The 16,686-nt window shown below is 35.1% G+C and overlaps 2 protein-coding genes across 9 annotated transcripts in view; one reads left to right on the top strand and one right to left on the bottom strand.

Moving 5' to 3' along the window:
• Positions 1-16,686, bottom strand: part of LOC109542356 (autophagy-related protein 16-1) — a 609,070-nt gene that overhangs the window by 494,241 nt on the left and 98,143 nt on the right. The gene's annotated exons all lie outside the window — the stretch shown is intronic.
• The window catches only part of LOC109542360, a 177,167-nt gene that overhangs the window by 115,211 nt on the left and 45,270 nt on the right, over positions 1-16,686 (top strand). For 5 of the 7 annotated variants that reach the window (XM_019911561.2, XM_048668355.1, XM_019911558.2 and 2 more), the window contains 2 exons: positions 11,232-11,401; positions 13,657-13,835. In XM_019911561.2, the coding sequence (XP_019767120.1) occupies positions 11,244-11,401; positions 13,657-13,835 (337 nt within the window). In that variant the 5' untranslated portion in view covers positions 11,232-11,243. Of the gene's footprint in view, positions 1-2,291; positions 2,392-10,500; positions 10,595-11,231; positions 11,402-13,656; positions 13,836-16,686 lie in introns of those variants that run through there. The other 2 variants (XM_048668356.1, XM_048668357.1) reach the window with 2 other exon arrangements.

Here is a 16,686-nt window from a genome sequence, read left to right as displayed (position 1 = left end):
TTTTTTTTCGAAAATTTCTAGAAGATATTAACAGTTGAAGATTGAATTTCAACTTTGTTATTAAGCATTATTTTGAAATTGTTCCATGTTTAATTAGTAGCATATCGGAATACTTAAGCATTCGAAAAGAAAAATTACGATCTTTGCTTGAAATTACGAAAATGTTTAATATCAAAAAAGTTATCTTCTACAGTTTTTTGCCGAAAGGGCACAACGGCAATGATGTTTTTTGTCATTAACAGATAGTTACAGGTGGACAGCCCTTGTCAATAATAACAATAATTTGTCAAAGTGTGACTTACTTTGAATTTCCTTTCACGAATTTGCTGATATGCGATTAGTTCAGGGGAAATACCACAGTAACTTAGCAGAAGCTGAAAGAACTACCGCCAACAAAGGACGAGGAGAGTGGTTCCAGGAAGATAGTGGACGACAATCCATTTTCGGGTTCCAGGCACAGAGGAACAAGTATTGGACATAACTGAATTAGGGCCTTCCAGGGGCACTCAGAGCACAATAACTGACACTTTCCCAAGCACCAAATAAATACCGAGGAAGGACCACTCCTACCACGTTTGTACGATACACATAGCACAAGGAGATACAAATGGAGGAGGAATACGAGAAGCTACTTGTTAAGAGTAGATAGTAAGGAGATTACACAGGCACTAGCTTGTTTGGAGTTTATCATTCAAATGTTTAGCGTTGTATGGTTTATTTACAAACATTCGAGGTTATGAGAACAGGTTGATATTTCGAAAGTACGTTCCGCAGTCAACAAATCGTGGTGAATTTACCGTTTATCCTTGTCTATCTTATTGTCTCTCTGTATAATTCCATAGTTACCGAAGTTTTTAATAATTACGAAGCCACAGGTACTTGCGCAATGTTAATTAGGCAGATTACCTTGAACAACATTGCTGCCGTATTTCTGATATAGATTTTTGCAAATGACTCAGTTTTTAATAACAATTAATTTCCTTTACTATTTTTTCTGTACTCCTATAACAGCGCCAGACAACACTTCCAGAGGAATTACGCCAATTTTGAATCACCCTGTATATAAGGTGTCTCAAAAAAGGTGGGCATGCTTTGGGTTACATATCCATGGTGTCGAAATAGCCTAAATTAATGAAAGGTGTGTTCAAAATATATGCATTAATGCAAGTAAAACTGGTCAGTCTACGGCGATGGCAAACAGCACAATGAGTTGTTGAAAATGATTTGATAAAACCCGATTTCCAGCGCTGCGTTTCATGAGCCTAGTTCTGGGGTGGGAGGATGTGTGTGTCCCATATCACATTTTTACATAGAGGCCATTGAGATCTTTAAACATACACCAATTTTAATAGGAAAGAAGAGGTATATATATATAGGGCCCTTAATCCAGATTGGAAACCCGTTTTGCGGCAAACTGCGTGTGCGCCAAAACAATTGAATCCTTTAACAATCGGATATTATATTTTGAAAAACAGTTCATCGAAACAAAAATTTGGAATATTTTGTTCAGAAAATCGTCTTTTTGACATTTACACCATCACAACTTCCACGTTTTTGATCCAAATGCAGTTTTCATAGAAAATCGTACATTTTTCAACAAATTTCCAAATCGGCCCGATATTAACAGTTATGCTAAAAATTTTTACATACAGAGGCTGTTTCGCAACGCAACAAATTGCGACCTTAAATCGACAAAGAAAACATTGATAACATTTGTGTTGAAAAACCGTCTTTTCGACGTTCAAACGCTTATGACCTTCGATTTTCTCAATCGATTTCAATTTTGCAAGTTAACTTGATGCATGCGCACCTCAAGTTTATCATAACCATCAATAGAAGATGGTAGGTACATTCCTTCTAAGGAATTTTGTCCCCATGCCAACGTACGCAGTATCCTTCGCATTGCTTTTAATCAGACTAGTTATCTTGGGTATCCGATAGACACCATCAACATAGAAATATAATTAAAAGTACATGCAATCGAGAACTGACTCTAAAACTATAAGTTAAACAGTTTTTTCGATTAATTTCAATAATGAAAACGTAAACTTCTACGTGGTGAAAATAATAATTATATTACACAAAATAACAATAATAGTCCAACAGCATAATAACAAACGAGCTTAACTGACTCAACTCACGGTCGTCCACATAAAAGCTAGACAGTACACGGTATTAGCTCAAAAGTAAAAGCAAGTGATGTCTGGTGTGCCGGTCTGGCACTGAACATTAGTCATTTATGTTCGGTCAAGTGCACAAGTGAAACAACACTGACCTTTCTTTGCAGACATACTGGATTGCAATGCTGCGTAGAACCAATTATGGTTATTTAGCATTTACTGAGTGAATTTTTTTCGATAATTATTACAGGAGTCTTGGAAACTACAGCAGGTACGAAAAATGCTAAATGAACAGAGAATTTCACTTTTGAATGCTCTACTCGAAAGTAATTTCCTTTTTTAAAATTTGACAGATGTCACGAGATATTTGAAGAAAACTAATTTATGACAGACTTTTAGTTCAGTCAGTGTCAATCTGACAGAAAAACATTAAACAGAAAATGACAAAATATTTATACAAAAACTCATTTTTGACCTATGACATAAACTTGTTTTTTTTTTAATTGAAGCCATATTTGGTAATGCATTTATTAAATAGAGCATTTTATTACGATTGCAGTGATATATTACATCATTAGGTTTTTTCGAAAACGAAGTATTTGAGAATGATTTTTACTTTTTTAATGTAGATGATCGGAGTTAGCCATGGAAAATAATATAAGGCATTGTTTCCATAGTAACAAATAATAACAACATACGTCATTATTTATTTTGACAAGTGCCTTAAAATCGGTAATAACCTTATTTTCATTAAGACAGAAACCCATAGAAATTAAACGCTAGAAACTATAACTTTTATTGCAAAATATTTTCAAAAAGTCCACCATTATTACTAATGCACACATTGCAGGGCTTTAAAACTGAATAAGTTCATTTTCTAACTGACCGACCGTCAATATTTTCAAATGTTCTAACTAGAGCTTCTTAAAGCTCATTTAAATTTCCATATTTGTTTTTACATACTGTGTTTTATACGGCTTCCCACAAGAAAAATTCAAAACTGAAAGATGCGGTGATTGATGTGGCCACACAATAGGACCGTTTCCTCCAATCCTAGCGCCGGAAAATCCTTCGTCTAGCTGAGCCCGCACTTGGGCAAAATTATGCGGAGGGGCTCCATTATGTTGAAACCATTACCACATTACGCCGTGTTTCTAAATTTAAGTCGTCCAACATAATATATAGACCATTTCGAAGGAGTTGAAGATACCGACTTCGATTTAAGGTGCACCAAGAATTTTTTTAACGCGCAATTCCGCACCAAATGTTAAATCTAAATTTTATTTGTGGTCTTCCTTGCTCAAAGTGGTGGGGATTTGTTTGATTCCAAATATGTTCATTTTGTTACACCACAATTTGTAAATCGAGTTTGATCGGTCCATTTTATAAGAGAATTGGATGCCTTGTTGGCATTTGTTTCGGCACCATGCACAAAAATTTATACGCAGCTCATCGTCCCCTGGATGTAAAGTTTGGGATACCGATAATTTATACGGATGACATTTGTGTAATTTTTTAAACTCTCATCACGGTGCTGTGGGAAGTCTCGGATTCCGTTGCATTCGCTCTGCTTGGATTCTGGATTCTGGCAAGACATTAACCTCACTTCTTCATCTTCTCACACTTAACCACAGCTTCATTGATTACTTTATCTTCATTTCTTGGCTGTGTAAAACTTCCATAGGTGCCCAAATTGACGGATAATGTTTCCAATGTTTTCAAGAACGGCTGACGACGGTCAAAATACCTGTCAAAATACTAATCAGAGGCACCGTCCAGCATTTTTATGACATCAAATGTAGGTTTCAATCAAGATCCACTTTTCTTCATTGAAAGAATCCATTTTTACAATAAAACTAACTTAAATTTCTAACTTACTTGAACTTAAACTTGAATGTCAAATGGTTGAAAGGTGTGGTTATTCCTTGTTTTTATGAAAACACTGCTGCCTGCCTTATACTCTTTTCCATGGCTAGCTTCGATCAACTGAATTGAGGAAGTAAAAATCGCTCGCAGATACTTATATTTTGATATTTTGATCTTGATATTTTCGAAAAATTCTAATGATGTGATATATGATTGAAATCGTAATAAATTGCGCTTTTCAGCAAAGAAATAATCAAATTTTGTTGCTATTAAAAAAAAACTCAAGTTTGCATCGTATATAAAAAATGACAGTTAATGTATGATGCCATTTTTCCTGTTAGATTAATATTAACGAAACTAGGAGTAATTTAAAAATCTGTCATTAATCCATTTTTATCACATGTCTCCTGACACCTGTCCCATTTTAGAAAAATAAAACTAGTTTCGAGTAGAACATTTAAAACTACAATTCTTTGTCTATTTAAGCTTCGTTGTATCTGCTGTAGTTTCCAAGGTCCCTGAACTAGTCACCGAAAAAAGCTCACCCTGTATGTAGTTCCTTTTAATTTAGCTTCCTCATGCTATGCCGCTATCGAATTATTAATAATAATTCCTGAACTACGCATTTTAATTTATTTGATGTTATGGTTAGTGCCAATAATAGGGTTTGAATGTTTGTGACATATTCCCACTATCACCATTTTTTTCTAAATTAATGACTAATAATTTTGAAGACGTTTCTAAAACTCCATATCTTTATCAGAATATATAGAAAATTATCAAGTCACATCTATTTATAATAAATATTTGAAAACTAGCAATTCGATTAAAACCACTGAATTGGTTTGATTTATGTTTTTTTTTGACGAAAATAAGACAGTTTACCCTGTTTTAATTTTTGAATATGATGGTTCAATTTTGTGGTTAGGGAACATTTTTGAAGAAAAATGACCGACGTGGCATGTTGTTAACCAATAATTTTTTTTTTCAATTATTTTCTCTTTAAGATAAATTTTTGATAAAACGAGAAAAAAACAATAATAATTTATTTGTGACAACTTTCAAGTAATAGAGCTGAAACTTAACACAAAATTATGATTCTACCTTCATTGCTCTTAAACCTGACGATTTTGGAGTGGGACCTTCCCTTCAAAGATGGTTCTACTATACATACGACTCGAAAGATGTGTTCTCCAATCCGAGATTGCTTGAATTAATCAATTTCTTAGCAAAAGCGAATTCATCCTGAAAGTATATGTTCAATTCAAAATTAATTTTCCAGTTCGACTCAAATTATTGCGATTTTATTGGGATGTGTGATAAGAGTGCTGATATAAAAAAGCAAGCATAGACTCGATTTCAATCCTCTCAAATCTGAAATGCGATTTCTTAGGGACGGCACTTCACACTTAACGCAAACAAAAATGTTGTCAACCAAGAACGATCCGGCGGTAACAAGAATACCGACGACGAATAAAATATATGGTTGCTCAATTACTATTTCTACATTAGTTTCAGATTATTTCAACAGACCACTTGACAAATCTCTGATCTTCAATTCAATTTTATAATGGTTCAAATTAGTGAATTGTTGCCACTATAATGAGAACTAACCTGACAGCGTACAGAATATACTTATTACATAAGTTATGATCGTTTCTAACAATGTTATTAGCGTCTGATAAATGCTGTTTATTGCTCTCCGCTTAAAAGTAAAAGTAAGCACGCGTTAAATCCTGCATCCCAGCAGCGATGATCAGGCTCATTTGTCGGAGTTCCATTTATATAATATTGTTATTGTATGTGCTCGGTCATGTGGCACTCGATACTGGCTGACCTCTTCTAAAGTGGGGAAACAGCGCAAACCGTAGATCAACAAATGGGATGGTTAGAAAGCGTTTCTTGTCGTGAGGTTAATTATAAAGTAAATATAAAAATATCAAGTAAATCAATCCGGAAGTTTAACGCTCATCCTAAGCAGTGTGTTCTTGTAGTAAAAAAAGTACAATTAGCTAAAGCTGAACGCGAACGGCTTTACAAGTTAAATTGCTAATTTGCGAAAACATTGTTGATAATTACGATAGTAAAAAACCCTACGAAAAACCTACCCTTAATGTTGAAAAATTTAAAGAAGAAAAAGGCCTATGGCTTATGGCTTTGCAATATTCAATACTGAGGTAACGGTGCTAACGCCGATGTTAATATTTATAAAATAAACAAAACTGAAAATATCCGCGAGCATAATAAATATTTGCTTTTATTTATTTAAAATTAATTTAGAATAAATCTAAAAAATAGGCTAAAATTCAAATTATTCATGAATCTCTAAAACGCAATCCTATTGGTTGGTTCTGTGCATAGTGTTTACTTGTGTGGTTGTGGTTCATTAATTATTTTGTGGATTTAAATAATTTATAGTTTGTGTTAAACTAAAAATGGCTTCAGAAGGATTCCTTAAAGCGTCAACACACAATTTACCATGTGTGCATATTTTTATGGTTACCGAATTTTTAAAAAACGAGGAAACCTTCAATTCAGCCGAATTTAAGGGTGACAAAGCAGCAGCGTAAGTAGAAATCCGTAAAATCATTATTAGTTACACTCTCCTTAATATACTAATCTGTGTGTATTGGTTTAAATTAGGTAAATAAGATATAGAATTTCACTTATTCAACTTAACCTAACTTATACACAAGGCTGCTTTAAAAGTAAAATGAACTCTTAAATTTGCACTTTGGGCATCACGAGAACAATATGGTGATATCGAATTTGTGAAATTGAAACGCGAGGGTTCTTTGTGCACTGTACAAGGAAGAATTTGCCAAGAACACACAGTACGATCGAAGGCATATTCTGTCTGGCTCATCATTAGCTTTTTGTTCGTACTTTCATTAAAATGATCCTCGCAACAAAAAAATATTGATTTTGGTTTAGGTCTAGCTGCTTTGAACCATAAAACTTTACGTTAATAATCATAGGAAACGGTTAGAAAGAGTTTGTTTGGAGCACTTATTGAGATATTCTTGCATCCGGGCACAAAACACCATTTATTTTGTGATCCATACATGTCACTAATTTCCATTATGCAAGATAATAAAAATTAATCAAATAATGATAATCACAATAACTTAAATAATAAAACAAAGCTGCGAAAACAACAAAATAAACAGGAGACACTTTGATGATATGACCTGATACGTCACAATCGAGATGGGAAACCGACAGTACGAATTCGGCGTTTTTGGCGGAAAATATCTGATTTGAATTTAAATTCGCTTGAAAATTATTATGGAGTAAAAGTGAAAACACCCTATTGCTAAAAAAAAACTTCGGTAGTAGCAGTAGAAATTACTTTTGTAATAATTTGTAAATGTTTAATTAAGTTTGTGCCAAAAATTTATATAGTATTTTTTCCACAATGGTGCATAACACAAATTATTCCGACTTATTGTTCTAAGGATTGCTGTTTCTGTTAGCAGCTGCAGCCTTTAGCAAAAAATATGAGCGAAAATTTTCACTATGCGTACATATAATTTCCACGGTCCTAAAAAATCCAAGGGTGCAATCCAAGAGCTAACAGTTCGACAAACGAGACAGACAACATTAAAATCGAGCGAGAACTTGACGAACAAATGTCCTCAAAAGTGAGTTATTTTGGCCATCTTTTGTACAAACTAAACAACTTGGAGCATTGTAAACTAGAAGGTTTAGGTCGTCAGAAAGTTTATGAACTGTTGTTGTTGCTCCGCTTAAAAACGCACAGATAAAATTTTCTAAAATCAAAACAACTTTCTGGCTGATACTTGAAGATCTTTCCGAAGATGACCAGAACGGGAACTCAATTTTGTGAATCTATGATAAGGCTAATTTGTGAAGAGACTTTCTTTATTTAATGTGTAGTGTTATTAACAAAACTGTCGTTAATGGAATAACCAGACTCGCACTTAATTAAATGAAGCCATATCCAGTAACATGCAAACCATAAGTCTAGGCTATGTTTTTAATGCAAACTTACGATGTGGGAAACCAGACAGATCGTTAAGCATTTCTTTTAAACCGACGACAATTTCAAACAGCACAGTGTCCCTTAGTGATAAGGTCTAGGTAGACAATGGTTGGATGCTCAACAGGCTAATTAATGGGTTGGAAGACGACGCGTTGCTGAGTGGGCGATAACATCCCCTGACCTAATGCTACTTGATTTATTCCTGTAGGAACCCCTAAAGAATACTAACTTCACAAAAAACTTCTTTGCTAATGTTTTCGAAACAGACAATAGCGCCAGTTCATATGCATTAGATAAGCCCCAAAAGTGCGACAACTTGAATAGTAAAAACTAAATAGGATCATAAAAAAATTAACGACTCAATCTACAGCCGTTGAAATGCGGTTTTTCCCGAAAACAATGTAATGGTTGTCACCTCTACAAGGCTGGAAATGACCAGACTGGCAAAGCTGTAGCCAAGCTGTAGGAGTCAATTGTCAATTTTCATTACACCAAAGTTTCGTTAGCTGATTGCTCGGCCATAAATGCGAGAAGTTAGGATCAGAAAGACGTTTTTGGCTGTGCCACAATCAAGCACTTCCACCACCTATTTCGGCTCTATTAGTTCTCGGCAGCTGATTAATTGAACCCACCATCAAGGAATCCGTCACTGTGCGAAATACATTATTACGCTTAAATATCGGAGAGCCTATTAGAAATAATCTACAATTTTCGGTTCAATGATAAAGACAGTTTACCAGTAGCTCACGCACGTCGAAAGTGATGCATCAATTATTTGATGCGGCAAGTTCAGCAAAACAATATATTTGCACTGTATAATGACAGCATTCGCAAAATAATGCTGGATGCTTAATAAAAGGGCAAAGGTATATACGTGAAGAAATGGAAATGTCATCATAACCTTCTGCTTAGATAGACAGGCAAAGCGCGAAGACGTGAGGTCGCGTTCAGTGCCCTTTGATCAGACTATCGCTCGGAAACCTCACAGCTCAGTCCTAATAATTGATTTTCGGAGACAAACGTGTTCCATTTAAAAATTAATGTTCCACCAACTACACATTCATGCCATTACTGATCATATAATTTATTATCAGGTCACTTTGATTGACTTAGTTTTACATTCAAACGAATATACTGTATTATTTTATGGAGCAGACATATTATCAAAAAAATAATCAGGGGGAAAGAAATAATTGCCTGAATTATTTCTAAACCAGTGAACGTATTTTGAAAAGGCAGAAAATGGATCTTTCAACCCTAATCTCACGTTTAAGAAATGTAACGAAATTTACTTGTAAATTGAAAATTATGCCTGCAACAGGAGGATCACGATGAGAAAAAACAGCCACAAGATTATTTTTCTAATATTCAAATTCAACGTAAACATGCTGATTTTTACGTAACTGTGCTAAAAGGCGATAAAACAGAAATACACAACACACCTTTGCTAGTAAGAATAACGGTAACGTAAATCCGAAGGAGGTCTTGACGAGTTTGAAGAATTAGAGGACGCATCTTGACAGAAAATAAGCAATTATAAGTTGAAAGCGAGACATCTAAAAACTCGGATAGCGTCAATGTATTTTAATCGACTAACTAATACGCCTTCTTCTGAAGGCAAGATCAAAAAGAAGGTTATCTCGGGGAACATTAGTAGGACCTCAGTAGAGACAAAAGGTTATCAGTTAGGAAATATTTACTATATTCGTAATATATAAAATTATCTTAAACCCCCAAGCATCACGGAGACCGTTAGAAAGCTACAAACACACACCCACGAACACGAACAAAATTAACAACAGAAAAAATAGACCAAAGCACAGGGATACGACAGGTCTCCCCAACCAACAACTTAGAGATAATAGAGAGATAATAGAGAGTTTTGAGGCTCCTTAAAATTACGATGGACTTAAACGCTAAACGTTATCATGCGCAGTGTTAAAAAAATAAGGTGTTCAGGCAAATAACGTTAAGTGTGTTTTTTAGTCTTTGATACCGCGTTTGTTGCATTCTTAATAAAATAAACCTCACTCTATTGTTTTCTTATCCCGTTTTGTTCGGCAGAGTTTCAAAGCTAGTTTAAGTTTGTATTGTTATTAAACAAAAAGTGGCTAAGATGGACACTGAAGACGGACAATGGCAATGGCTCTTACAGGCATTTAAGAAAGAGGCTTAAAAAGTTAACATCAACCACCAAACCAAAAAGCATTGTGATCGCCAGGGAACCATGCAGATGCAAACTGGAACTGAACAACAAAGCAATAGAGCAGGTTTTTCAATTCAACTATCTGGAAATACCAATATCACTATGTGGTGAACTCAAGAATGGAACCAGGTGAACAAAGCAGCCAGGATAGCAAGAGCCTTACGAATAACTATATGAAAAATACATGCATATAGCAATCCCGACCAAAGTTAGAATATGTAAAGCATGGCATCAGCACGAGCGGACACAGCGGAGACAAAAAGAATGATCACAGGAAACACACTATGGGATCAAAGAAGGAGGGAAGAATGCAAGACAAAGGAGGTGGATAGATGGACACGCGCTTAGAGACGCTTCTGGAACGAGCACGAATCCAGGATAGAGAACCATTTTGCTGTAATTTTTTTTTATTATATTAGTATCAATATCATTACTATTATTCCAAAATTAAAATCAAATCCTGGGTTCTTCAGTCATTTATTTATTGTTCATTTATCAATTTAAAAAAACGTTTCGGTGTTTTCCACCATCATCAGTTTTAATGTGTAGCGTTGTTGCTACTTTACGCCTTGGCATGTAGAAATACATGCCAAGGCCTGAAGGCCAAATGACTGAAGAACCCAGGATTTGATTTTAATTTTGGAATTGAAACACAGTCAGGAAAGTACGTACAATTACTATTATTTTATACTAAAGGAAAATGATTTTATTTAAAAGCTACTTCTGATAAATAAGCGTTTAACTACTTTTAATGGGCAACAAATTAGGCCTGGGCAACTTAGCGAATTTTACGGAGCTGGCGCAGTGCTGCGCAAATGGCTTAGTGTGCCAACTCAACGCACTGGCACAGTAACTCAGTTCCGTTGCTGAGAAAACGATACTTGAATCCACTTTAATGAATTAGATATAACTCATCAACTCCGATAGCGGCAACAGCTGAAATGCGCATTTCAACAGAGTGTTACCCAGACCTACAACAAATCTTCAATTGATTAAGTTTAAACATCGTTCTTAAAAAATGGCTTTCTTTCAGATTTAAACAACTATGAGCCACTTAAAAGAATTACTTTTAATTCTCTTGGTCATCGCCCTGCGAAACTGTGAAGCTAACCCCACTGCAGATCAAACTGGAGAAGATGGCTCCACTAACTTGCTTGGAAAATCACCGTCTCCGCTAGACGAATGCGACTCGGAAATGATTGGGTAAGTTCGGTTTTTACCAAAAAAGAAAAGTTTAGACAATATTCGCAGTAGCAGAAGATTATCAACTAGAGCAAGTCCATAGATAAACATATGGTACATAAAACCTTTTATCAGACTATAAAGGCTTTCACGGCCGGTCAAATCGCATTTAGAAATGTTTTCCGGGATTTGAAGCCGTGGTCCATGAGAATTTCTTCCTGGTGTTTCGCCCACAACTGCCGTGGACATTATCAAAGGCGATGAGGCAGTGGGCGAAGTGATCTTCCGTGCTTACCGACTACTGGACTGGTTCAACTACTGGATCCCCTGTCGTGTTTATGCGGCGCGGCCGTGTGAGCTCATGCGTGAGGCGTGGTCCACCGCAGTTGTGGACGAAACCTCAGGCAGAAATTCCCATGGACCACTACTCTAAAGCCCAGAAAACATTTCTAAATGTGATAAAACTTTTTGTTTTGAACTTCTTTATATTTCTGAAAGTAAACGTTGCGTCTATTTGTTATTGAAATTTGATAATTGAAACATTTATTGAGTGGGTTTGATTAAAATCTGACAAAATGCATTAAACGTAATCCGAAAATTTGACGAAAATTGAAAAACAATAAAATGTATGAAAGATAATCGAAAGACGCTTGCATTAGATAACGATTGTCGCTRWTTGTGTAAGACGCAAAACAGAACAGATGAAATTAATTTACCGGACACCAGTTCAAAGGTTATTACTYCTGCTTGGAATTCCMAAAATTGGGAAATTGCTWAAGCCGTTATMGTTTTTGGAATTTTTCCATAAAAGGAAATAGCAAAGGTTTAGATTTTGGACTGTGTAGGACCAGCTGTCGGTTCRCTCGGTCTTATGCTACRGTCCAATAAATATAAGTTCACTGACCGTCAAAAGTCGCCCACTTGAACAGCTAGTGAAAATACTCRTAAATAGTATATRGRCAAAAAGAACATATTTTCATGATACACAAGCCCAACAKAATCGAGAAATGAACTGGGATCTTACGCACGACATRGAATTATTTACTCATTTCAAACGTGCGAACGAAGAGTTTTGTTTGCTTCACGCTCCCACATGGTTACCAAAAACTAATCAGAGAKTATCATCTAATCTAATCATTTGCGCACTGTGCAATTACCGCTGTAATTTTTCGATAATTGCACACTTCAAACGGACAGATTATCATATGAAGGAAATATTTAATATTAAKCACACTTGCTTACGTACATTTTYTTTCSTASCAAAGCTSCATAATAACTGTTTGTATTACAAAACGGATAAAAGTACAWCTTTTGGGAGCAGRTKAAGAGGGCAAAGTTYACAATGTGTCYCAAAAAAATATGAMWAAACSTTATGGACACGGAGCAGGGGCGTGTAGAAGAYCTCWAAAYMATYTATCGACCTCCAATTTATGAGCTTTTTTATCTTTTTTYGAGTTATTTATTTTACCATAGTAAGCTGTGCTAGAGRTGTGATAARCGGTTATTTTTCTGTAACGGGTTACAACGTTCCAGCGTCAMCTTGGTAATAKGTTTCAAAATGCGGTTCCAAAAGGAACATGTTACCTTTTAAATTTATCTTTAAAAATGCAGAATGATGAGGATAGTAGAAATAGTGATGATATATAATGATTTGCATTAWTGAAAACATAATTGTTAACATTGGTAAACTTAAAATAAAATATTCTAAAATCAAAAGCAAAACATGGGTCAGAAGTAACTACTKAACGAACAAAAAAACTGATAATAAACTAGAGTGATATGAATGAATAAAATATACGGTTTTATGCGAAAATGTTTAAACATCTTATTTTTATTTAAAAATGAGTTAACATTTAAGAATAAAACATTTTGCAGGCGCTTTTTACTGTTTTTAGTTCTTCACCAAAGGAAATAATGGACTCTCTAGCACTAAAAAACCACCAAGTATATCAAATGGTTTAAGCATCACGGCGTTAATACCTTCTTTCTGTTAGATTCAGCTCACACAGATTAATTGGGAAACAAAGGATTACCTGGATTTATTTTCGAATCTGMCTGATGGWCTGTTTGTGTGTGCATACTTATGTTTCTATAATAATRTAACATTAAATAACTGTAGACATCGACAGACAGATTTATCAATTTACGGTTTTATAAAATTTCTTCTGACGAGCAGTATCCCATAATGGACAATTATGATTGAAAGCAATATGCTCATCATTGACTAACTGTTGTTGCAACGAAAGTCATTACGTATAAACTTTTAATAATTTCAGATTCGAATTAATCACAGGCTACGTGTTCTCTTCGCCCAACAACGTCATAGACTCCATTCCAGGAACTTTGATGCTAACTGACTGCCTGGAAACATGTCAAGGCAACGAAAGTTGCCAGTCTGTGAATTATGAAACAGGACTTTGCGTTCTCTTCGAGTCCAATGCTGATCTTCTTCCCGGTAAGTTGCGTCTCGTGCCAAATCAAATTGTTTTCTGTTGAAAGAGCATTCTTTACGATGAGCTATAGGTCCTGAAGCATTAATTATATCAAAAACCACATAGAAGCGTGTTGATGGGGGCAACACGTAAAAACCGGTACGAATCGTACGGTGTTGAATTCTCTATTAAAGGAAATATAATTATAATATCTATTATACAATATGTTATCTACTTTTTTTATAAATTTTCATTGACACTATCTTGTAGAGCTCAAAAARGTGCYATAAGAAAGTATTTTTGYTMTTCGATATGATTTSAAATAAACTAAAAATGAAAAMGAAAACGAAGGTCCGAAAACCGATATAATATRTAGATATTTAGTATAGAATATACAGAATATCCYACCGGGAACCGCCGCGATCGATATCTGACAAACTGTAATTAGGAGAAATTTGTAAWTTGGACAGTGTGCCAAGTGATTYTTTCCAGTATTAAAAATAAGGGTGCGCTTGTTTAAAGTTGTCTATTCCAACAGTGTTTAGTTTTCGAAATATTGCCAATTTAATGTTTTCATATGRCTACTTTGCAGYGCCTTCTTTTAAATCCTGTTYCTTTTAGTTGCCATGACAAAATGGCCATTTTTAATACAACCAAATGCCAAASGAATGCTGACAGCTGTCAGTTACCTTTTCAAAATAATTAATAAWCATGCCAGGCCGSATTCAATTACAGGAACGAAGATTATTTAAACTTATTTATTATTTATAAAGAATGTGATAAAGCTGTATCAAGAACATGTGACAGAAGTCTCGGGAGTCGGTCCTGGCCCACCCATCTGAGTTGTCCAGTCCTTATATAATCTACAATGGCACGAATTTGTTGCTGTCAACCCGGTTGCTAAGTTCCATATACTATCTAAGTTTTTTGCGTCTTTGCATTGCGTTATATAAAAATAATGAAATCCCTATTACTATAGCTTTCATTATTTCAGCATTTATGTTGGTATGTTGTAAAGCTTTTCATAATTTTACTACAATGTTGCGGTCAATGGCTTTTTTTGAGGTTCAGAAATATCAAACGCACTTCATGGTTGTACGCGGCTTCTTTTCCACAATTTAAAGCAGCGTAAATAGGTGGTCACTGGTGGATCTGCCCGCCATAAATTCGGCTTCTTTTTCTGCTTCTATTGCACTGTACTCATCTTCTGTCTTGTTTTTGAGTATTCTGCTTATGGTGTTGGTTACTGATATTCCTCTATAGTTATCGCATTTATCTGGATGCCCTTTTTCATGGATTACCTATATATATGATAGCTTCCATTCTTTTGGTACTTTTGACTTGTTTTTGTCTCATATTTAATTAGTTTTCCCTGGTGTCAGCGCGTTGACAAATTTTTTAACATCTGATACCGTTATTATTACTGGGGATCCTTGAATGCTTATATTTATGTTAGTGTCATCAGTAATTTGGAACTCATTTCTATATCCTGTCAGCATTTTCTCGAAATTCTGATCCCATGACTGCTCTGTTATTGGGGAGATGATGTCTTTTGCCCGTCTCAGTCTCATGTTTCATAGTATTCTCCAGCTTGCTCCTAGCTATGGGCTAAGTATAGAGCATGTTCTCTCCCATTTTTTGTTCTTTTTTTGTAGAGATCTTATATAGATATAATGTTTCGTACTCTTGCTTGTCCCTGTTTATATGCGAGTTTGTCATTTAGGTATCTGGAGCTTAACATGGTGTTGAATCGTTTTCGTTTGATCTCTATTTCAKATTCTACCTGCTCATCCGACCAGTATGGTTTTTGACGATTCTCTTCTCTTTCTTCGCAACCTAGTGCCTCWTWTGCTGCTGCAATTATGCATGATTTTATGCTTCCTCTAACGAGTTATTTGGTACTAGTTATTTGGTACTTTCCTGTTCCAAACTATGAATATTGTATCATTCTTCCRTCACTTTTCTTTTTTAGACATTTTCCTGTTTCTTCTCCTRCTGGTACCCTGTTCTAATAGAAAATACTAATTGTGCCTTAAGCAGGTGATGGCCACTACCACATGAGGCACCTATTTAATCTTTTWCCTAATTTTAATTTCTTTTCTCTTGCCTAGCTCCCTTTTTTGTTTCGTGTCYATCTCTGTGCTGGAARTATCCGTTTAGAACTTTAAGCAGATTTTCTTCGCATGTTTGCCTTAATATCCACGTCCTYTCCAAAAGCTCCATTCATCGCATTAACTTTATCATTTCTAAATGTCTTAAAAATTAAAAGAAGTACTTGTTTTTTGGAAACGCCATGWATAGRGCCCTATGATTGCGCAATTTTTTCCTAATTTAACCGAGTTCGTATCTCTCACGGCTTCGGAGATCCCCATGCAATAAATAATCGTTATCTTGGACACCCTATATAGCAATTTCTCAGATCAGATCAGATAGTGTAATCAAATAATGGAAAAATAACTCAATGCAACCCGAGATAAAATAGTCGATCAAAGCATTATAACCTTTGAAAAAAAACGCGGCACATAGCAGTTTGCGGTTAGACATAGATTTCTTTTTCAATTACTCCTAGACAATTTTGCAAATAACTCAAGACGGAACTTGAAAATTGAATTTACCTGTGGCCGCAATCGTTTGAAGTATTGATGCCGTTCGAAGTCGTGGTAAGAAAAGGTATATTTTCGAACTGTTATTTTGGAATCCGGTGTGTCTTATTAATTGATGAAATGCCTGGCAGAAAACACATTATTATTGCTCATAATTATTGTTTATGTGAAAAGGTACCTACTACTGATTTATGACTCAAAATTATACGAATAAATAAGTTTACTTCGTACACTAATACCAGAAAACCATCTAAAGATACCGTAATGTATA

Source organism: Dendroctonus ponderosae, unplaced genomic scaffold (assembly GCF_020466585.1).
Source record: "Dendroctonus ponderosae isolate FM_Combo_2020 unplaced genomic scaffold, Dpon_F_20191213v2 Dpon_F_20191213_7, whole genome shotgun sequence".
Taxonomy (NCBI): domain Eukaryota; kingdom Metazoa; phylum Arthropoda; class Insecta; order Coleoptera; family Curculionidae; genus Dendroctonus; species Dendroctonus ponderosae.
This window is presented reverse-complemented; position numbering and strand designations above follow the sequence as displayed.